The 24571-nt window shown below is 36.9% G+C and overlaps 1 protein-coding gene and 1 long non-coding RNA gene across 2 annotated transcripts; one reads left to right on the plus strand and one right to left on the minus strand.

Moving 5' to 3' along the window:
- ntf4 (neurotrophin 4) lies at window positions 1-17075 on the plus strand. Its single transcript, XM_030141967.1, has 2 exons — window positions 1-480; window positions 15474-17075. Exon 2 carries the CDS (start codon window positions 15493-15495, stop codon window positions 16921-16923), a length of 1431 nt encoding a protein of 476 aa, XP_029997827.1. The 5' UTR covers window positions 1-480; window positions 15474-15492; the 3' UTR covers window positions 16924-17075.
- Window positions 6708-24044, minus strand: LOC115424606 (uncharacterized). The gene is made up of 3 exons (XR_003936107.1): window positions 23893-24044; window positions 20435-20441; window positions 6708-6742 (listed from the first exon to the last, which is right to left on the minus strand). It is a non-coding gene; the product is annotated as an uncharacterized LOC115424606 (long non-coding RNA).
- Window positions 24045-24571: the final 527 nt, after the last annotated feature.

The raw sequence follows: 24571 nt of genomic DNA on the forward strand, positions 1-24571 counted from the left end.
CGGAGTTGAGGTCTTAAAACGCCTGGCCAATTTCTTCACCTCTCCACTTCTTCGTTCACAGTTTTGAACTGAGATGACTTTTCCCTGACCCCGCGGAAGGAATATTAACAAATGGAATACCTACAGTCGGTGGCAGCTTTGCTTTGAACACAGTTTTCTTTCCATGCGTCTTTTTTTTTTTTTTCCTGAGTGGAGCGCACCCAGGACAGGACAGCAGAGGAGCGGAGACTTTTCTGGTTTTGACTACTTGAGTTTTTTTTTTTTTTTTCCTCGTCGGATTTCGGGGCGCACATGCGATGTCACGGACTATTAAGAGAAGAAAGAAACGTGTGTGAATAGTGTTTTTTTTTCTCTTTTGGTCTGTGAACGAAAGTGTCTTTAGAGTTTGTTTTCTTCCACCAGTTGAGCAACTGGCGACAGGACTCTATAATCAATGTGGTGTCAGCTGGAAGGACGCGGGGTCCGGATCTCACCTAAACGGTATGGCCTTCAATCATACAAGTAGGCCTTCAAGGCTTTGTGTCAAATGGTTTTAGGTACACTTTCTAAAAATAGATATTTATATTTATATATATGTTCATTAAGTGTGTAATTCATTGTTGCTGGAGTTACATAATGGAGCAAATGTCTGTTAGATTAAATTAAGACATTTGCAAACATTATCTTTTATTTAATTCTTTATTCCAGTTTAAATCTACTTTTATTTATGAATTAATTTATAAGCCTATGTCATTTATTTCAACCGTTTTCACCCAGGCGTCTCATACAGTAACTCTATTTACGTCATATAATTTTGGGGATTAATTTGAAGCCCATAAAACATCTGTCATCTGTTATTACAAGGTCGCAAATCACTTTACGCACGCTATTTTACCTAATATTTTCTTTGGCAGCCCTGGAGTTGTTGCCAATTTCATGTGTTATTTGACTTGGCAGTGAGTCAGAGTGAAATGGAAGCGACTAAGACACAAGTGGAACCCGCAGGTAGATCACACAGGTCCAAGTTTACCTGCAGCTCAAGTCTCCATCTGATGTCCAGACTCTGTAGGAGGCTGTGGAAAAAGGGCATTTAGGCCAAACCTTCCACCAGTGCACCGTATCCTGCACATGGCCTGGGAGGCAGAGGTGGAAGGGCACTACTGTCACTCAGTGCTTCAGTTTGACATCATGGTTCTTGTCTGTTTCTATATTGTGCAGCTTCAGGGGAAACTGTTTTATTTGTTTTTTTACTCCATTACATTTGTCTGACAGATTTCATTTCCTTCTCAGATTCCACCTTCTTCCTGTCTGGTGACAATCATATGTCTCCAGAAATGCTGCTTTTCTTGATTTTTTGTCGTAATCAAAGAACAAGTGTTTCTTTTTTGGGGTTGACCTTAAAATTCATGTATTATTACCTTCGCAGAGGAGGTTCTGTTTTGGCCAGGGTTTGTTTGTTGGTTGGTTAGTTAGCAACAGAACTGAAAAAGTTATGGATGGATTTTGATGAAATTTTCAGGAAATGTCCAAAATGGGACGAGTAGGCTAACACAGGATTAGATTTTGGGAATGATCCGGATCACTGTCTGGATCCAGGAATTTTTAAAAGGATTCCTTATCATTGGGAGATAGGGATATTTTCAACATGTATATGTGGAACTGCACAATGAATGGTCAGAGTGCTTGGTAAAAAAAAAACAAAAAAACAAAACATAATAAGTTCCCAACAGGTTCTACAAGATATTGAAGATTGATCTGGATCAAAAAATCAAAAAATTCTGGATACCATGATCTAGAATGGGAAAAAATAGTGGAGTTTTGGAATTTTCAATCTAATAAGGGAACATATTATAGTATTGAAAAGCAACGAACACCAAATCTAACCATGACAGTGAAATCTGAAGTGTGCCAACAGATTTGTTTTCAACAACTATGGAGGTAGATCCAGGAGAAGACCGCCATTTCCGAAAAAGTGATTTTTGCCTCTGCCAAGGAGGTGATGTTTTCATCAGGGTTGGTTTGTTTGTTGGTTTGTTAGCAAGATAACTGAAAAAGTTATGGAAGGATTATGATGAAATTTTCAGGAAATGTTAATACTGGCACAAGGAACAAATGATTGAATTATAGCAAGGATGTAAGTGTGCAAGGAACCTATGTCAATACAATCTGTCAGTTTGGGATTTACTCTTAATTTGGCAAATTTAGACATTATTGATTCATCAGAACATTGTCATTTACAGGTTAACAGAACAGCCATTGTTCGGCCTATGGCTCTCACTCATGGTGCAGCTCTACAAAAATACAAAAGTAAACACAAAAGGCCAATAAACATTGCCATAAACACATTAAGTCAAAACTAATATTAACACCACAACCCCGCTGAACCCCTGCACATAAAAATTACACATTTTCAACTACATGCCCACTACCCACAATGCAATGTGGCAAACATGCGACAGTATTAAAAACCCTGTTAGATTAACTGTAAAATGCATTGTCCCAAATCAGACTTTTTAGTTAAAATTCTTCACATATTAGAAACATTTGACAAACATATCGTCAGCCTCACAGCATAATTACCCAAGTGACATTTTTGGCCAAATTGTGATATCAGTGTGACTTTACTCTAACACTGCTGCTTCATTTTGCATCATTGTCTATGACCTGAAAAAATATGACGTAAGCAATTATGCTATGAGGCTAACGATATAATGATCTCATAGACTCTGATGCATTGTTTTAAGTTTAACTAGCCTCCACTATTTAAAATAGATCAATTAGCGACATACACGTGCATGCAGCAGTATACAGTCACAGAAGAAAATATTAGACCATCAAAAGTCATCAGAAACAATGGTTATGTGATCAAGTCCTAACTCCTGTGTGTATTATGTGACTAAAACAGACAGAAAAGAAAACATGGAATGAATAAAAGCACTGTTTTTGTCAGTACAGTGACAGAGATATTGATGGAAGAACTGAAGTGATTTTGGTTTTTATCAAGAAAACCATGTTAAATGGATAAATATCAACTCTGAAATTCAACTACTATGAGCTATTTTTGTTATCATTATATTTGTCCAAACAAATGTACCTTTAGTTGGACCAGGCATTAAAATGAACAAGAAATTGAAGAAAACAAGGGCTTTTAAACCCAAAATATCATATATGACAGTAAAACACTGACAGGGACCATTTTATTGCACTGAAACTACTTTGACTTTTCACGCTTTATGTCAGGGCTGTCAAAGTCATTTTAGTTCAGTTCCACATTCAGCTAAATTAGATCTGAAGTGGGCCGAACCAGTAAAATAATAACATAATAATATATAAATAATGACAACTCCAAACTTTTCTCTATGTTTAAGAGCGAAAAAAGTAAATTTACATTATGAAAAGGTTTCCATCTACAAACTATCCTTTCAAACAATGTGAATAACATGAACAAACTGATAAAATAAGTGTAGTTTTAACAATATTCTGCCTCAGTTTATCATTTCCACATGTACATTAGAACTTACAGATCACAGTGGATCTACAAACACACAAAACATTTAATAACAGACAGAATCTTGTTAAAATTGTACTTACTTCTCTTAAGACATTTCAGGTTGTTTGTATTTGTTCAGGTTATTCACATTTTTTTTTTGCGAAATTATACTTTGTTTTAGTGTAAATACATGAAAATATTTACATTTACAAAGAGAAAAATTTGGATCTGTCATTATTTATATGTTATGATAGTATTTTACCAATTTGACCCACTTGAGATTGAATTGGTCTGAATGTGGAACCTGAACTAAAAGGATTGTTCATATTTTCAGTGTAATTTTTGCATTTCATAAATTCATCCCAAGGGCCGGACCGGACCCTTTGACGGGCAGGATTTGGCCCCCGGGCCGCATGTTTGACACCTGTGCTTTATGAGTTTTCTGCAGATAAAACATCTATTTTACATGAGTGGTGTAGTATTTATACTTTAAGATGTGAATACTTCTTCCACATCTGAAAGTAGGAAAGAAGGATGTCACTGCTATGGAGCCAAGGTTAGAGAGGAGGGGGCTGAGCGTGGACTGAAACAATCAGAGAGCTGGAATTAATGGGCTGTTTGCACAGTGGGACAGCCAGGCATTGTAAATAAGCACATGTGAGGCCGAGGCTTTTACTGTAGCCATACACTCAGTAAGAGAGAGAGAGAGAAGACAAACATCTACCTGCATGTGTGTCTGTGTCACATGGTCGTCATTGTTTTAAACGTCCACATTTGTACTTGTCGCCAGGGGTGTAAGAAAACATCGGTTCTGCAATATATCGCTATATTTCATTTCACAAACCTCTATCGATATTAAAAAGTACTGTATGGATATTTTTAGGTATTTATTCAAATGCAGATATTGTGGAGGTTCATTTTTGTTTTTTTTCTTTTTTTTTTTTTTTATTATTATGTAACACTCTTTTATTAAATAATGTTAGTTCCTTTGTTGGGATTGAACTCAAATCCTGTTCTGATGTTCATTCTGAACTAATAGAATCTGAACATTTGAACAGGATCTGAAACTATAATGTCTGTAAAACTGAATTTCAGTTTGAACACAGGAACGTTTTGTGATAGAACATTAGATCTAGGGATGTTCCGATACCGATACGAGTATCGGCATCGGCTCCGATACTCAGTGTGTGTACTCGTACTCGTAAAAGTAATCCGGTACAAATGCACTGATACCACTCACGGCCGTGTGCCATTCCCAGTTCAGTGCAGCAGGTACGAGGAGGAGGAATAATGTGTGTGAGTGTGAAGAGTGTGGAGATGGAACCAAAGAAATGACGGTGATAAAAGTAAGGCTGACTGACAGTACCGTTCAGACACAGACAGATACAGACGCAGCATTCTGTCCGTCCTCTGCGTACATTACATCTGTTTACCAGGTGCTCGCGGATGCGTAAACAGACAGAGAATACCAGCGGGAGTACGGAGCGGTGCGGACCGCCGCCAACAGAACTGAAAACCAAACTTGTGTCTCATTTGTCTTTTCTCTTCCTGCTGAAGCTAAACTTTTAAACCTTACCAGAGAAAACGCTGCAACATTAGTATCACAGTAGTGTTCCCTCTGTCGTCTACAGGTTTGTTATTACTGACTTTCTTCTTCTTCTTCTCATTAAACTTTCCTCTTCTTCGTGGTATTTGTCCAGTATGGTTAATTCAGAGCGGCGCCCCCTGGTGGATTAATTGGCAAACGCTCATTCCAACACATTAAATGTCAGTAGCAGCACTTTGTTCCAGTCAGACTAATGACAACGACAATAAAGCACATTTACAAAAGGAACTAACAACTGGAATGGGATTATTAAGGACTAGGATCAGTACTCGGTATCGGCAAGTACTCAAATGTAAGTACGAGGGCCGTTCAATAAGTTCATGGCCTCACCCAGAACAGAACAACACAGACTGATAATTTATGTTTTATTTTTCAACATAATCTCCATTTACAGCAATGCACTTGGTCCATTGATGTTCAAGCATCACTATCCCATCACGAAAGAATGTAACATCCTGTATTATAACAACCAGTATTTTTGGGTGAGGCCATGAACTTATTGAACAGCCCTCGTACTAGTACTCGTACTCGGTCAGGAAAAAAGTGGTATTGGTGCATCCCTAATTAGATCCTGTTGGGATCAAATACAAATGTGTTTAGTATTTGGGCAGATTTCTGCTGTAACTAAATTCCTCCAGGAAATAATCATTAAAAAAAAAGAAACAAACAAAAAACTGCCTTTTTAACAGTATCATGACATATCGTGATATATTGTATTGTGATCCTAGTATTGTGATTTATATCATATTGCCAAATTCTTGCCAGTACACAGCCCTACATGTTGCACTAACGAAACCTGTCATAAAAATTTGCTGAAAGACGCACGGCGAGGTTCAAACCAGACATGTTCGACCCCCATCCATCTTTGGACTACTTGACTTCAAAAAGTGAGGATTAAGCAGAGACGGGGCCTGGTCCTAATACTAACACAGAATGCATTATCTGTGTGTCAGATGGACGTGTCTGACATTAACCACACATGAGGGGGGGATTACTCAGTTAACAGGCTAATGGCACAGTAGCCGCTGCCAGGTGTGGAGCTGCTTTATGGCATCTGTTTCCTGGGGAGGGTCTCCCAGCTCCAGGCACTCTGTCCCGTCATTCCCCTGGTTCCGTCTTCACTCATGCTGTCTCATGTGGATTAGACCCCTGTGGTTCACACTGGCAGCGCTCAAAAGACAAGTCAGCCCAGTTCGCCAGGTGCCACATTTACACAAGAAGCAATTTCCTTTATTGTTTTTCCAAATGTTTGTGTATATTATACAGCTTCTGTTTAAGAGTTAACGCAGTGTTTTTCAGCCTTGGGGTCGGGACCCCACGTGGGGTCGCCTGGAATTCAAATGGGGTCGTTTGAAATTTCTACTAATTGATAAAAAATGAAAACTTACGACTAAAAAATATATGGTGAGTTGAGAGAGACAATTACAACACATAAAAAACAAACTATGGTTGTGAAAGTGCAGCACTGTGGTTCTGTTTCTGTGTCAGATGTTCACTGTGGTCAGTTTCAGATGCTGCAGCTCTTTCAGAATTCATAGTTTCAGTTCTTGTTTGTTCAGTATTAATTGTCAGCCTTGGAAATCACAGCTGGACTGACTGTACACTGGAAAAAATCTAAATCTTACCAAGTGTATTTTTCTCATTTCTAGTCCAAATATCTCATCACACTTAAAATAAGACAGAATCGCCTAAGGAATAACTTTTCAGTGAGATATAAGAACGGATTTTTAGACAATAGATCTGGAAAATCTTATTTCAAGAAATCTTACCAAGATCATTTTCACTTGTTCCACTGGCAGATTTTTTTTGTTGCTTGAATTAAGCAAAAAAAAAAAAAAAAAAAATCTTGAATCAAGCAAAAAAAAAAAGTTGAATTGAGCAAAAAAAGTCTTGAATTAAGCAAAAACTAAAAACAAAAAAATCTCAAATTCAAATTTCAAGATAATTTTCACTTGTTCTATTGGCACATTTATTTTTTTGCTTAATTCAAGCTAAAGTATCTTGTATGAAATCTTTTTACTTGTTTTTAGAGGGGCATTTTTTCCAGTGTACATACCCTGACCAAGGAAAATCTAATTCTCCCTTTGTGCAGTAATCTACACCTGGATTTACTGCCTCCGTCCATAAAAACATATATTAAATAGACTAAATGTCCTCTAAAATTAACATTTATTTACAACATAGTATAGAAAACTATTACATGATCAAAAACAAATTAGTCTTAGCAAAAAAATGTCTCCGTGTTTAATGTTGGGGGTCGCCAGAAATTTGTGATGTTAAAATGGAGTCACGAGCCAAAAAAGGTTGGAACGACAGAGTTAACTTTATGTATGGTAATTATTATGTTGATTATTAAAATTATAGTCATCTGTCAATATAAAACAAAACAAAAATGATCCGCAAATTTTTTATTATTTGTGTTAGTGATGTGGCGTGGCAAAAAAGGAAATTTACAGCTTCTCAGTTTATGATGCATTTCTCTGTCATATCTGATTAACCATGATGAGGCAGGTTAATCATAAAATATAAGGAGTAGCTGTCATTTGGTTTTGTGATTTTACAGCGTTAGTGGTGAGACTAGCCTAAGTAGTCACATATAACAGCATTACGCAATTACATTATTAAAAAAAACTGCTATTACAGCTGCAGCTTCATTATACTTATTCATCAAAATGTTGGTTATTATAAGAAGGTTAGAATGTGTGTTATCTTTGGCAAAAAGATTACATACAATGACTATAATTTACCCGTAGTACGGCCAGGATTTGTGATCCACATATCTGAAATTAGCTTTGGTGATTGTGCTTTAAAATCAGCATATTCACATTTTAATTAAAGTTTTACTGAAAAACTTTTAATATGTCTAACAGTATTATACAGTCTGCTTTGTGTTTGGTGTCTTTTTCAGCTTTCTTACCTTCTCTGAAACACGTATTAGAAAAGTAATCAATGTAATAAGCTATATTATTTTGGTGAAGTAATTAAAATCTTAGAGCGAGTAGTAAACATCTGGAAAGTTTATGGAAAATTCTGAACCATAGCACAAAGTTCCTAAAACAAAAGCAGGAAAACGTTGAAGTGCAATCCTCTAAAACCTTAATGTAATGAAATCCTAAGCAGAGATCCAGAGACAAGGAAGCTGTGCATGTTAAAGGAGTGCTTCAAAGCAAAGTGAAATAGATCTGTCCTGAACTGTCACTTAAAAATGTCTGCTGAGGTTGTTTGCCTGATCTCCTTCGGGAATGTTTCACAGTTTGGGAGCACAGTTGAAAAAATAACTGCATCTCCAGGTTGTGTTTTTGTGTTAGTGGACATGTAATAAGCCGACAGGGGAGGATCCCAGCCTGTGAGTGTGACTGAACATGAAACGACCGGAAGGTTTGGAACGTTGGGTCGATCGCTTTGGACAGACTCAGGGATCCGGTGTGATCACAGTTAACGTCAGAGTTTAGAGCAGGGCTGTCAGACCCATTTCACTTCAGTTCTACATTCAGCTAAATTTGATCTGAAGTGGACCGAACCGGTAAAATAAAAAATATAATAATATAGAAATAATGTCAACTCCAAACTTTTCTTTGTGTTTTAGAGAACAGGTGTCAAACATGCGGCCCGGGGGCCAAATCTGGCCCAACAAAGGGTCCAATCCAGCCCCTGGGATGAATTTGTGAAATGTAAAAATTACACTGAAGATATTAACCATCAAAGATGTTCAATCTAAAGTGGGTTGGACCAGTAAAATACTATCATAATAAACTATAAATAGTGGAAAAAAGCTATTTTTTCCTCTTTGTTTTAGTGTCAAAAAAGTTAATTTACACAAAAAAGTGTGCATTTACACACTAGCTTTTCACAAAAAATATGAACAACCTGAAATGTCTTAAGAGAAGTATGTAGTATTTTAACAATATTCTGTCTATTATTAAATGTTTTGTGTATTTGTAGATCCACTGTGATCTGTACGTAGTGATGCACATGTATAAATGATAAACTGAGGTGTAATATTGTTAAAATTACACTTATTTTTCCTTAAGAATTTTCAGGTTCATATTGGTTCATGTTACGTTCAAGTACGGTTCGTAGATGTAAACATTTTAGTTATGGAATTATACTTTTTTCACTCAACATAGAGAAAACTTTAGAGTTGATATTATTTCTAAGTTTTTATCCTATTATTTACATTATTTATTTGACTGATCTGCCCCACTTTATTTCATATGAGGCTGTATGTGGAACTGAACTAAAATGAGTTTAACACCCATGTTTTAGAGCGAAAAAAGTTCAATTACATTATGAAAAGGTTTACATCTACAAAACTATCTTTTCAGACAATGTGAATAACATGAACAAACTGAAAAAAATTAGTGTAATTTTAACAATATTCTGCCTCAGTTTGTCATTTACACATGTACATTATTATAACTTACAGATCACAGTACACAATACACAGTACAATACACAAAATATTTAGTAACAGGCAGAATATTGTTAAAATTGCACTTAATTCTCAAGTTTTTCACATTTTTTTGTGAAATTACACTTTGTTTTAGTGTAAACACATGAAAATATTTACATTTACAAAGAGAAAAATTTGGAGTTGTCATTATTTATGTTCTTATGATAGTATTTTACTGGTCTGACCCACTTGAGATTGAATTGTTCTGAATGTGGAACCTGAACTAAAAGGATTGTTAGTATCTTAGTGTAATTTTTGCATTTCACAAATTCATCCCATGGGCCGGACTGGACCCTTTGGCGGGCTGGATTTGGGCCCCGGGCCGCATGTTTGACACCCCTGGTTTAGACTGTTTAGGCTGCTTATTCATGGATTTTTGCTTGATGAGGTGGCTGTTTGTGTGTTCACGCAGGCTTTGCCCTGTTTTTTCAGCTGATTCTCTCCTCGATTTATTCCAAAGAATTCAAAGATATGGAGATTAGGCTTAAACTAAGTGTAGAATGTTGAGTGGAGTTGTATTTACAGAGTGAGGTTCTTGATTTATAAGATTTTTTTTGTGTTTGTCAGAGGGGATTCAGCGCGCCTGGGTCTGGTCCAAAGGGCGGAAAAGAACGTCGCGGTCCTTGTCTAGCCTCGCAGGGAACGCAAATGATGCGTGTCATTGTAGCAAATGGAGCGTGTTGATGAAGTGCTGCTGCTGCTACTGCTGTTTCACAAAGAAACCACTTAGAGTCTGCTCGCTTGCCTTCTGTGTGGTGTCTGAGTGCTCCAAGAAAGCCCTTAAGAAGCAGAAAACCCTCCTGCTGAAACACACACTCTTATGAGGTCTCAGAGGGTTTTGCTGGGTTTATAATCTATATTTCCATCACCACCTTTTACTCCCTCGTCTCATAGTAGGTTACAGATTACCTTCTTCTTCTTCCTGTACGAGGGCAGGGAACTGAACATCCATACTTTTATGACACTGATCAAATTTCCTATTGAAAAATTCCTGAAATTATTTCCCTCGATATCAAATTTCAAAGGTGTATCACCGACTAGTAGGGCTGTTAGAAAATATCGGTTCCGCAACATATCGTGATATTTCATGTCACGATACTATATCGATACTAAAAAGTACTGTATCAATATTTTTAGGTATTTATTCAAATGCAGATATTGTGGAGGTTCATTTTTGTTTTTCTTTATTGTTTATATTTTATTTATTCTTATTTAACACTCTTTTATTAAATAATGTTTTTCTTTTGTTGGGATTGCAAAAAAATACTGTTGTGATGTTAGTTCTGAACTAATAGAATATGAACATTTGAACAGGATCTGAAACTGGAATGTCTGTAAAAAAGAATTTAAGTTTTAATAGCGGAACATTTTGTGATAGAACATTAGATCCTGTTGGGGTCAAATAAAAATGTGTTTAGTATTTGTGCAGATTTCTGCTGTCATTCAATTCTTCCAGGAAATAATCTTTTAAAAAAGAAACAAACCAAAAATTGCCTTTTTAACAGTATCATGATATATATCGTATGGTGATCCTAGTATTGTTTTTTGTATCGTATCGCCAGACTCTTGTCAATACACAGCCCCACTGACCTGTATAAGTTTCAGTATTATTACATTAACAGACAGCCTCAGGGTAAATCGCTTTATGTAGTAAAACTGCTTTTAGTTCGTAAGTGTGTGAACAGGCAGATGTGCTGATGAAACTAATGTGTATTGTGCGTTACTTTTTGTTAAAATGCTAAATTGTGTCATAAATAGGGGTGTGCATCGGCAAGAATTTGGGGATACGATTCAAATCACAATAATATCAAGATATATCATGATACTGTTAAAATGGCACTTTTTTGTTTGTTTCTTTTTTAAAAATGATTATTTCCTGGAAGAATGGAATTACAGCAGAAATCTGCACAAATACTAAACACATTTTTATTTGATCACAACAGGATCTAATGTTATATCACAAAATGTTCCAACTGTGTTCAAACTTACAGTTTCAGATCCTGCTCAAATGTTCATATTCTATTAGTTCATTACTAACATCATAACATCATTTTAGTTCAATCCCAACTAAAGAACTCCCATCTGCCTCTCAGAGAGTAAAAAGTGCTTTTAGGGTGCTTCAAATAACCATTATTTAATAAAACAGTGTTAAATAACAATACAGAAAATATAAATAATAACGAAAAACAAAACACAAAAATGAACCTCCGCCATATCTGCATTTGAATAAATGCCTAAAAATATCAATGCAGTACTTTTTAATATCGATCCTGTATTGCGAAATGAAATATTGCGATATATTGCAGAACTGATATTTTCTAACAGCCCTAGTCATAACGAGTATTGAGGTCGAGGTACTGGTATTGAAAGTTTTTTCTCGAACACCCATCCTCACCCCAGACACCGCTCCCATAGCTGAACAGCCTTTTCTGCTGAGCTTTAATTAGCACTGGCTGGTCTCTCTACATTTACATCCGGGGTGTCAAACATGTGGCCCAGGGGCCAAACGCAGCCCGCCAAAGGTTCCAATCCGGTCCCTGGGATGAATTTGCAAAGTGTGAAGGCTGTGGAACTCATTTTAGTTCCGGTCGCACATACAGACCAACATGATCTACAGTCAAATAGTAACAGCAGAAGAACCGACAAAAGAGAATGACTGCAGATTTTTTTCTCGGTTTTATGTGGAAAAAATAATATTAGATTATGCTTATAAATAATGACAAACTTCACATTTTTGTCTTTGTTTTAGTGCAAAAAAATAACATTAAATTATAAAAATATTTAACAGTTAAATGTGAATCACCTGAACAAATATGAACAACCTGAAATGTCTAAAGAAAATTAAGCATAATTTTAACAATTTTCTTCCTGTTCCTATGTGTTTATTGTCTTTTTTAGTCCGACGCACATGTATAAATGATAAGCTGAGGCATAATATTGTTAAAATTGCACTGATTTTTCTTGAGAAAGTTCAGTTTTTGTCAGGTTATTCACATCTTCGTAGTTTGGATAGTTTATAAAAGTAAGTATTTTCATAATTTATGGGATTTTTTTTGCACTAAAACACAGACAAAAATTTGCAGTCGTCATTATTTATAGGTTATTCTGTTATTATTTGACTGGTTCCGGCCCACTGGAGATCAAATCAGGCTGAATGTGGAACCTGAAAGAACAGGAGTTTGAGAGCCCTGGTTGAAGGGGCGTGTTAACAGCCTGTTTACTGGATAATCTGCTTCAATCACACAGATCACCTCAGTTTCTTTTGGCAGGCCCTTTACACCAGTCAGTAGCATAAGCAAACAGGAAGCCCACAGCACTTTGAAGTGATTTATTGTCTGCAAGACAAGGAGGCACTGAACCCGGAGGAGGCTGCATGAGTGATGTGTCAACCAAACCTTGTTGCTCCTCGGTGGCTGCATTGTGTCCAGGGTGTGGTCGGGCTGAATACGTGTCCTGTCACTGAAAAGCTTTAGTTTTATCACTCATTCATGTGCCCACACACAGACACCGATGGCCAGCGATGATACATCCTCTCATTCGCCCTCACATGCCCGTACAAAGCACAAACAAACACACCACGAGCAAACAAACACAGTTATTTTCTGTCGCCCTGCGTGTTATTTTATGTCTCTACTGCCTGAGGAAAGCGTGAAGGAGCTTCGCCAGTAAAGCTGCATCTCTGACATTCTCATCATTCCTCTTATTTTAACTCTTTCCAAGTGGTGACCTCCTCCCTGCTTTTGAACTTAGAACTAAACTGTCTCTCACCTCCGCTGACTACCACCTGAATGCCACCCCTCTGCGCACACACACCGCATGACTGGGCGACTGGAATATTTGTCGACTTAGTCACAGGTGAAACACTTGAATGAATCATCTCTAATCCTCTCATCATTTGTGTTCATTGAAATTATGTCAGACTTGACAAACTAATTTACCTTAAAAGCGTTCTGCATGGTTGGAAATGTTTACCTTCGGCTCGCACGAGGGAGTGTTTTATTTGAGTTTTGTATCTTATCTATGTGTATTTGTTGTGCAACAGTTAAAATGACTGTAATGTGTCCTGTAAGGTCATAAATATCCTCAAATAGACAGGCAGGATGTTTTCATTTGTGCTACGTAAAACCTTTAATAAGTACTTTGTTATTATACGCTGCAATGTAGTTATTATGATTTGAGAAACTAATGAAATAAAAAAAAAACAAGGAATGCAAAAATATTTTTGTAATGAAATTTTTAAAACAGTATAGAATATACGCAAAGCTAACAAAATAAGAATTAAAGTAGTAATTTCATTTAGTCGTCATCTGTCTTTATTTATTTATTTATTGCATATGTTCCATTTCAGTCATTAAGCAATTTTACAAAAGTAGAAATCTTGTACGTTATGTGTCTGTGCTGGATGGATACAGTCATTAACCCTTTCATGCACAGTGGTCACTCCAGTGGACAGTTCTTCTCCAGCTGTTCTCGTGTATATTCATGGGTTTTGTTGGTTTCGTTCCATATCAGCCAACACAGTGGACGCTTACACATCATCCCAAACACTGACATTCAGACCATTACTGTAACTTTAATGTTCTAGACAAACCTGATCTGCACTAACATGTTTGAGGGTAAAAAAAAAAAGCAAATTGTTATTAGATGGTAAATAACATTTTTTTTTTTTTTTTTTTTTTTTAAGCTTTGTTTTGCATATTATCTCTGTGAAGTAATAACTAGTATTAGCATATGTTAAAATATGAGAAAACATCAGACTGGCAGCATTAAAATGTTTTTATTTAATAGTTTTCACAGTGTATCAGTAAATACATGTTTCTTTGCTTCTAAAATGAAACACATGGTGTCCAGCTGAGAGGACATTTTTGGAACTCCATGAAAAAAAGGTTGATTAATAAATAAATAAATAAAAGTAATGATACAATTCAATTGCATTTTTTTTCATGCCTAAAGAGGAATAAAAACTCTCAGGAAAGAAAATCTTGATTAAGCTTCTCATAATTCATGCATGAAAGGGTTAAGGTGGTGATTATGGCAGTAAAAGTCTAAACAAAGACTAAAACTGACTATCAAACTAACAACTAAAAAAAAAAAAAAAAGACCTGAGCATTTCCAAAAATAAATGTTGAACTGCTAATGGACTAGCAGCTAAACTACCAACTGAAAACAAAAGGTGACAAATGAAATAAAGGGCTACTGACAAACTGAGCTGCACTGCAATTTAAGAATACATGCTTGTGTTGGAAAATATCTACATTACCTTTAAGTAGAACTATGTCATGAAGGGGGAACAGTATTAAATCATACTCAAACACTACATTTACAATGGAGAACAAAATACTTTCAAACTAAACAGGATCAGATGAATACTTGTTCTTTTCAGTGATGCTTCTCTATCATTTATTTTAGCAGATAGTCCTGATGTTTCTACACTTTAAAGAGGACTGCAAAATTCTTGGATCATAGCAAACACAGAAACAGAACAAAAACAAGTCTGAGCCATAAAACACAAATGAAAAGACGTATATTCTTGGGTTGCAGATGTCTTTTTACTCTAGATCTTTTGGCTGTAAAGTTTGGGACTCGCATACATACCAGGTTGTCAGTGTCTCTGTTGAAGGTCAGCCATTCAGACAAGCACAATCTGCTGCTGTTCGTAGCTGAACTCCATCATCCCACATGAAGAAACAGACGGTGACCTTGCTGTACTTGGTACTATTTTTCCACAAGTTCTGCCAAGATTTTAAAACCATACCCCGGCAGTTAAAGCACCGTGGTCATAAAGCTGCGGGCCCCCTGTAAAACCTCTCATTTTACATTTAAACTGCGGTGGTTGGTTAAACTGTATAACCTACAATCGTCTAAAATAACATTCTCTCTCTCTCTCTCTCTCTCTTCCTGTGTCTGTCTGTCTCTCTCTTGTGTTGCCTCCTTTTATCCACCAGCTGATACGTCTTGGGAGTGATGCACTGGCTTCCCCTGGTTGCCATGGTGATTGCCTCGGCCCTGCCCTTCCCTCACAACCCCGTCTCCAGGATTGCTGCCGCGACAACAGAGCCTGGCTTCGACAGCCACAGAGACCACCATCATGACCCGGCTACTCGCGTCGCAGCTCCCACGGAGCCTCCAGCAGACTTCAACTTCCACGCAAACGCATCACAAACGGATTACAACATGGCTGTTAGTCTCAGCCAACACACCAACAAACAAAACCTCCAGAGCCAGAAGGATTACGTGACATCCTCTTCAGATGAAGAGACTTCCATTTTCAAAGTGGAGAATCAAGGAATCCACCAATCAAAAAGCAACTCAGGCAGCAAAGTCAAAAGCAGCGTCAGTTTGGATGTTCTCACAGAAGGAGGAACTCTCAGGACCCACGATGTTTCAGAGGATAATTCTCTACCAAAGGACTACAAAACTTCCAGCAGTAGGCCAGATTACACAGCGGAGGTTTCCAAGAAGGACTTTCAGGACTCCACAGAAACACCTTTGCAGGTTTCTGCTGTCAGTCCTGCTGCTATTCTAAAGGGTCAAACAGGACCAGAACCAACTGTTTCCTCGGAGCAGTTGGGAGATTCACCAACGGTCAGTACAGGGAGTCAAAGGACATCAGGGACGGAGCAGAGTCTGGCAGAGGAGAGCCTGACCCTGGAGGCAGGGATGGGTCTGGGGTTAGGACCGGACAGTATCCTGGAAGGTGATGAAATGTTTTTGGATGCACATCCAAGGGTCTTGTTCTCGCCCTCACCTTCACCTCCGGAACATCCACCAATCCTCCTCATGCTGGAGACCGGCATGATGGAGGACGGGGACGGAGAGGAGCAGCAGGAGGACATGGACACACTTATCGAGGGTCACGGGGACCGGGCGATTGACAGGAGCACAACTCCAAGCTCCTCCAGAGCCCCCAGTGATGTTCCCCATGCCGTTAAAAGGGACAAACGTTCACATTTGATGGACAGGAGGCGAGGGGAGAAGTCAGTGTGCGAGTCCGAAAGTGTTTGGGTCACAGACAAGAAGACGGCCATCGACTCCCACGGGCAGAAGGTGACCATCCTGCAGGAAATTCAGACGCAGACAGGGCCGCTCAAACAGTACTTCTATGAGACTCGCTGCCGTCAGGCCGAGCAGGCGAGCAGGCCCAAACCTGGAGGCAGAGCGGCGAGGCCCATGGGGACGGGCGTAGCTGGGGCTGGATGTTTAGGTGTGGATAAAAAACAATGGGTGAGCGAGTGCAAAGCCAAGCAGTCGTTTGTGCGAGCGCTCACCAAAGATGCAAACAACCGAACGGGATGGAGGTGGATCCGCATCGACTCGTCCTGCGTCTGTGTGCTGCTGTCCAGAGCCAATCAGGCACTGGGGAGGGAGGTCTTGATGGGAAGGGGGAGAGGCTGAGAGGGAGAAAAAAAGAGAGAGAGACACAGCAAGAAGTAGAAAATGACACAGAGGAGAGCAGCTGTGAGCGCTCAGCAGGGCTATTAGAGTTTACCCAAACCAAAACTAAGACGACTGAAAACATAATTAGGTCAAGTACAACCTGAACACAAGAACTACAAGAAACAATGGAACACTGCTTCAGTTCTGTCCTGCTTTGGATTTAGCACTGGGCTAATGCTGCGTTCCAGGCAACTCGTAACTGGTGTTTTCCATCCTTCTACTGGTGTAAATGCACTGGAATGTTCAGTCAAACCTGTGACTTCCACCTGAACTCGTACTAGATCCACGTTCTCCCAGTTCTGAGTTCTGACATCACGTAGCAATAGCGCCCCCCCCCCCCCATGGATGCGGTGTTTATGGAGATTGTTTATTAAAACAAGGTATTGCTGTGACATTATTTATCTGCAAATGTTCTGCAGAATCAGCAGCTGCTCTAATGTTAGCTAGTTTTCAGTCCAATCAGTGCAAGAATAAATTAAAACCAAATACGAATCCAAATATGCAAAGAACATCAAAGGTAGAACAGCTTCTCTTGCCTTATGCATCGTTTTTCCTCCTCTGTTTCCCTCAAATAAGCAAAGAGCAAACACCTTTGGCGATAGAAATGATTGTAAATGAACATAACGTATGGTCTGACGTGCTTGTTTGTTTACATCTAACTCCCACAATTCCTTGCGCTCAGGCAGTTTGGTGTGACTTGCCTGGAATGCTACAAAGTTGTGAGTCGTGGTTTGAAGTCGTGACTTATGTGTTCAAAAAACGGCCTGGAACGCAGCATAACTCGCCTTTTTAAATGTACAAAAAAATATGGATTTGCACAAATTTAATGCACACCCTTTTCAGTTCATATAAATTATGGCTAGTTATGCATTTATAAAACTAAGTAAATATTGAAATCAAAAAAATTTAAGGGAAATTAAACAATCAAAGTTTTGCAAATTTAACGCACACCCTTTTCAGTTCGTATAAATTATAGCTAGCTATGCTTTCATAAAACTACCTGAACATTGAAATAAAAAAAAAAAAAATTAAGGGAAATTAAAACAATGAACGTTTCGCAACTATATCTCTGACTGTTACTTTTTGGTGTCATTTCCTGAAACGAAAAAACGGTGGAAGTTATTTGTGTTTTCATCCAGTCTTTTCCTCCTTTGCCTCCCTCCACCACAACTCCCAATGACTTTTGAAAAAACAAGAAGACCTCAACACTAGATCTTAGGGAATATTGTCTTATATAGAGATGTTACTGTTTTTGTATGATTTATCTTTACATAATCTAAGTTATTTTGATTAGTATGTAAGCATGTGTATGTCTTTGATATTAATATATTCCTTTATACAGTATATGTGTATAATATGACACCAGTATACCTTTATGTATGAAGCTATGTATATCTGTGTGTATTTATAGAAGAAGCCCTCATGGAGTGGTAGGTCTCTCCAGTGTCTGATGATAATTCCAGCCTCCGGTCCGCTCGGCTTGTAAGAGGAAGGAGCGCCACCTACTGAGGCTCTTATTTACTGCTCCCTACTCTTCCCATATGGAATATCAGGAGTGTTGTAATGGTCAGATATGATAGGGAAATGTGATTTATACACCAGCTACATGGGCACGTTTGAACAGGATTTCACTCCGGCTGCTGACTTGGATGGATCTCCATCTGTGGAACTTGTTAAATGTGGTTCATGAATGTAAAACTGTGGGGTTTGTAAAATATGTGGCACCGAAACGAGCTAATTTTACCATCTGCTGGTTTGTTCTGTTTGTCTGTAATAAAGGATCTTTATACTCAGCAAATTCTTTCCTGATCAACACGGACTTGCAGAACATGTACTGGGATTTAATAGCAAAGGAAAGTTACCTTGAATGTACAGGTGTAATTAGCTGGTTAGAAGCGGATTACTTTATATCTAAACCACCTAAAGTATACCTCGTAAAACGTAGATGGCTTCAACTATAAATTACATGTATTCAGTTGGTGTTAATAAGAAATCAGTAATCAAATAGAGAGAGAGAGAAAATACTGTGGTACAAGTAAATATTAAATTCACTTACTCAGATTAACCCTTTCATGCATACTGGTCACTAAAGTGGACAGCTATTCTGCAGCTGTTCTCTTGTATATTCATGGATTTTATTGTTTAAGTTCCATATCAGCCAATACAGTGGACGCCTATGCATCATCCCATAATACACTGCGATTCATACCATTACTGTAACTTTGCTGTTCTTGATAAACCTGATCTACAGTAACATGTTTGAGTTGTTGTTGATATTAGACTGTAATTAACAGTTTTTTCTTAAACAACAAGGTTTTTTTTTGTTTGCATCTTATCTCCATAAAGTGAGTAATAACTAATATTAGAGTATGTTAAAATGTAACAAAACATCAGATTAGCAGCATTAAAAAAATGTATCTCATACAGGGGTTGGACAAAATAATGGAAACACCTTCACCTCAAGATGATAATGCCCCAATCCATACAGCTAGAATTGTTAAAGAATGGCATGAGGAACATTCTAATGAAGTTGAGCATCTCGTATGGCCGGCACAGTCCCCAGACCTCAACATTATTGAGCATTTATGGTCAGTTTTAGAGATTCAAGTAAGACGTCGATTTCCACCGCCATCGTCTCTAAAAGAGTTGGAGGGTATTCTAACTGAAGAATGGCTGAAAATTCCTTTGGAAACAATTCACAAGTTGTATGAATCAATACCTCGGTGAATTGAGGCTGTAATTGCCGCAAAAGGCGGACCTACACCATATGAAATTATATTTTGTTGATTTTTTAAGGTGTTTCCATTATTTTGTCCAACCCCTGTAGTTTCACACAGTATATCAGTGAGTACATGTTTCTTCACTCCAAAAATGAAATGCATGGAGTCCAGCTGAGTGGACATTTTTACACCCCCATGAAAAAAAGGTTCATTAAAAAAAAAAAATCAATCACAGAGTTTTGTTTTTCATGCCTAAAGAGGAATAAAAACACTCAGGAAAAAAAACCTTGATTAAGGTTCGTATAATTCATGCATGAAAGGGTTAAAGTACATTACACTGTATATGATGTTTTTGGATTCATTTTGCTGCATTAATCAATGTCTATGCAGCATTTTATCTCTGTATATGTTAAAAACTGAGCTCATTTAACTATGTTATATACTGATAACCTCCTCAGACCCAGCTATGGGTTTTCTGTCCACATTTATGGACAAGAGTTTCACAACTTTATACAAAAACAGAAAGAAAAGAAAAAACTGTCCACTACAAAGGACATTCCATAAAATTTTTAAAAACTGCAAAAACTGAAAAAACTGTTGCATCATGATGTTTCCAATATAGGCACTGATTTAGTAAAAAACAAAAAAAGCTGGTACTTTGCTGACATTTCCTGGGTCTGAGGAAGTTCATAGTAAAGGAAAGTTATCATGAATGTACAGGTGTAATTAGCTGGTTAGAAGCAGATTACTTTATATCTAAACCACCTACACTGAAGTATACCTCGTAAAACGTACATGGCTTCAATTATAAATTACATGTATTTAATTGGTGTTAATAAGAAATCAGTAGTCAAATAGAGAGAGAGAAAATACTGTGGTACAAGTAAAAATTAAATTCACTTACTCAAATTAAAGTACATTATACCGTATATGATGTTTTTGGATTAATTTTGCTGCATTAATCAATGTCTGTGTAGCATTTTATCACTGTATATGTTAAAAACTGAGCTCATTTGAACTATTTTATATACTGGTAACACTGGTCAACAACAAATTTATTGTTGAAGTTTTTTGGGCTGATTTAGGATCATTTTGGTGCTGAATCCAAAAATCACATTAATTTTGCTCAATCAGGTCAACTTTCTGAACTATGCTACATATTGGCTTTTGAACATTTTTGCTTACATTTATGGGCATTTTCACATCATATGATACAAAATTCTTTCATATTTCTTGCAATAAACGAGTTCCTAAGATTTTACTCTTGCCAATTTATGATTGTTTTTTTTAATATTACAGGTGAATGAAATGGCTTCGACTAGAAGATCTTGCAAAAATAAGCCTGACGTATTCTGCTACATCTGTGGTGAATACACCATTGTACCTAACAGGAATCAAGTCACAAGTTTCATAAAGTGTGCTTACCAATCATATTTTGGTATTAATTATTATATTTTGTGAAAAGATCAAATTTTTCCAAATCAAATTAGCAAAAAAACCTGACCTGATTGAGAAAAACAGATGTCATTTTTGGATTTAGCGGTGCAAAATGGTCCTAATTCAGTTGAAAAAGCCTAGACAACTTGCAAAAAACATTTTTTTTGTAACCCAGTGTACTGGTTAAATCTACACCAATACTTCAAGATCATTACAATTAGAGGCACTGTTGTCTTATGAGTCAATACATAAAAACAGGCCTGTTTTCATCTGATCCAAAAGGGTTTTTAAGGAGTGTCTTCAAGTAGGAGAATTGACTCGACCCATAAGGAAAGTCTTAATCCTTTAGTATATCACATCGACATATTTGGAGAGCTGCGGTGTTCATAGGACAAGACAGGGAACTAGTAACCAGACAAAAAAGTACAATATTTGGCTCTGGAGTGTAATAGAAGACAAGCATAAAGTTGCATCAAATAGAAACACAGACCTTAAAAGTACCTTGAGGTTGAAGTTCAGTCCAAAACTTGAATAAATGTACATTCCAATGAAGGAAAAGAAAACATTTGATGATCAGCAGATCCATTTGGACCGCTTTATTTTTTCTTTTTTCTTTTACATCACCATTATCTTCATCATCATCATCATCATCATTATTGTTTATTTTCCAGATGATATTTTCAATTTGTATTACTATCACTTGAATCATGGAAATCTGTTAAATCATTGCACAATTTGTTCTCAAAATGTACACATACAGTAGCGTATTTGAATGACCATTTTCAATGTTTCATATTTACTTTTAAAACTAGTTCAAATGAAGTCAAGAAGGAACAGAACATGTACATACATTTATCCAATACATACCTAAAGAAAATAAATAGTTATCGTAAAAAATGAAAAATACAACTGAAAAAAATACACACATTTTACAAATTGATCCCCAGGCTCCCACCCCTGTAGGTTTATCATACAGATATATATTTTTTTTTTATCGACACCTCATATCATCTTCACCACCAAAAAAAATGTTTTAGGTCATTGTCGTTTGTTTGACATGCATCGTAAACACAGAGGCTAAAGGTTTCGTTTCCTGGGCTTCCTTGGGCTCGGCCTCTCTTCCTGCCTCTCTCTGATCTCACCCCCCCCCCCCCCCCCCCCCGAGAGAGTTCCTGGTTTCTGTTATGGCTTGTGTGCAGTAAAATGACCAGGTTCTGTCCATCCTTTCTTATTTTTTCACCTCCTTTCTTTTTTCTTTGAGTCGCTGTTTTGTCTCTCTGCCACCTCTCCCATCATCAGGATTACACAAGACCCTGAGCTGATGATTACAAGTCATTAACTGCACGACAACGTTGTGGAGGGACATTTTCATTGGCGTCCGGTCTTAGCGTCTGTCAAACTGAGGCGCTATTTTCTAACAAGACGTGGTTTACACAGGCGGTGTCAACTGTGACGCACCTTTAATAATGCCAGATCGTTTATTATTGCTTCAATAAGTAAAGATTTATTACCATATCGATTGTAAAATAGTGAGAAATCTATCCGCTGGTGTAAACCCCTTTCCAGATTTATCACGTTCTTAATTAATTAGGAAATATCTGCACCAAAATGCATTTATTAACAACTTACGACCATTTCAAACTCCAATAAGGATGGATGAGTTAAGTGGAAGAACCTTCAACATTTATACTAACTGGAGTTTATTTAATTTTTTAATTGTTTTTTTCACTATAAATGCATAAAATATGCTGATAAAATGTTAATAACTGCTGTTTTTCCAGATGAAAGTGTATTTGTTTGAACAGTCTATTAGTTTAACTTCCAAAGGAATTAAAGAGCTAGATATAAAGGTAACGGTTACACCAGCTAGGAAATATCTGCACCAAAATGCATTTATTAACAACTTACGACCATTTCAAACTCCAATAAGGATGGACGAGTTAAGTGGAGGAACCTTCAACATTTATACTAACTGGAGTTTATTTTTTAATTTTTTACTTTTTTTTTGCTATAAATGCAAAAAATATGCTGATAAAATGTTAATAACTGCTTTTTTTTCCCAGACAAAAGTATTTGTTTGAACAGTCTATTAGTTTAACTTCCAAAGCAGGGGTGTCAAACTCATTTTAGTTCAGTTCCACATTCAGCCAAATATGATATAAATTGGGCCGGACCAGTAAAATAATATAAATAATAGAATAAGAACTGATAAATAATGTCAACTCCAAAGTTTTTTTCTCTGTTTTTGAGTGAACCAAGTCAAATTCCGTAATGAAAATGTTTACATCTACGAACCGTACTTGAACACAACATGAACAAATCTGATCGACCTGAAAATTCTTAAGAAAAATAAGTGCAATTTTAAACAATATTAGACCTTAGTTTATCATTTTATACATGTGCATCACCACTTAGAGATCACAGTGGATCTATAAATACACAAAACATTTAGTAACAGGCAGAATATTGGTACAATTCCACATACTTCTCTTAAGACATGTCAGGTTATTCACATTTTTTTTGTAAAAGGCTAGTCTATAAATGTAAACATTTTTGTGTAATATCAATTTTTTACACTAAAACAAAGAGAAAAATCTGCCTTTTTCATTATTTATAGGTTATTATGATAGTATTTTACTGGTCTGACTCACTTTAGATTCAATTGACCCAATATGATTTTCACATCCTTGACTGTTAATATCTTTAGTGTCATTTTTGCCTTTACCAATATTGTAAAACATCTCCATTTACTAGAACAGACGACCTCAACAATACGACTTCAGAAAGAACTGGGTGAAAAAGTTTGGGAAAAATGGCACATTTACATAACCTGTGAGACAAATTTGTAAACCATTATGTGTAAAAATGTTGTTTGTCTAAGCCAGGGCCACATTCAGCCCAATTTGATCTGCAGTGGGCCGGACCAGTAAAATAACAGTGAAAAAAGTAAAATTATATTATGATCAGGTTTCCAACTACAAAGTTTTCTTAAAAATCTGAATAACATGAACAACTTGAATTGTCTTAAGAAAAACAAGTGCAATTTTAACAATATTCTGCCTCCGTTTATCAGTTTACCATTTACACATGTGCGTTACTATCACACAAAACATTCAGTAACAGGCAGAATATTGGTCAAATTGCATTTACTTCTCTTAAGACATTTCCTTTTGTTCATATTTGTTCAGATTATTCACATTTTTTATAAAAGTATAATTTGGTCAAGTAAACATTTTCATGTAATTTTACTTTTTTACACCAAAAACAAAGGAAAAAATTTGCCTTTTTCATTATTTATAGGTTATTATGATAGTATTTTACTGGTCTGACCCACTTTAGATTCAGTTGACCCAATATGATTTTCACATCCTTGATTGTTAATATCTTTAGTGTCATTTTTGCATTCATAAATTCATCCCAGGGGCCGGACCGAACCCTTTGGCGGACCG

This window comes from Sphaeramia orbicularis, chromosome 8, assembly GCF_902148855.1.
Source record: "Sphaeramia orbicularis chromosome 8, fSphaOr1.1, whole genome shotgun sequence".
Taxonomy (NCBI): Eukaryota; Metazoa; Chordata; class Actinopteri; order Kurtiformes; family Apogonidae; genus Sphaeramia; species Sphaeramia orbicularis.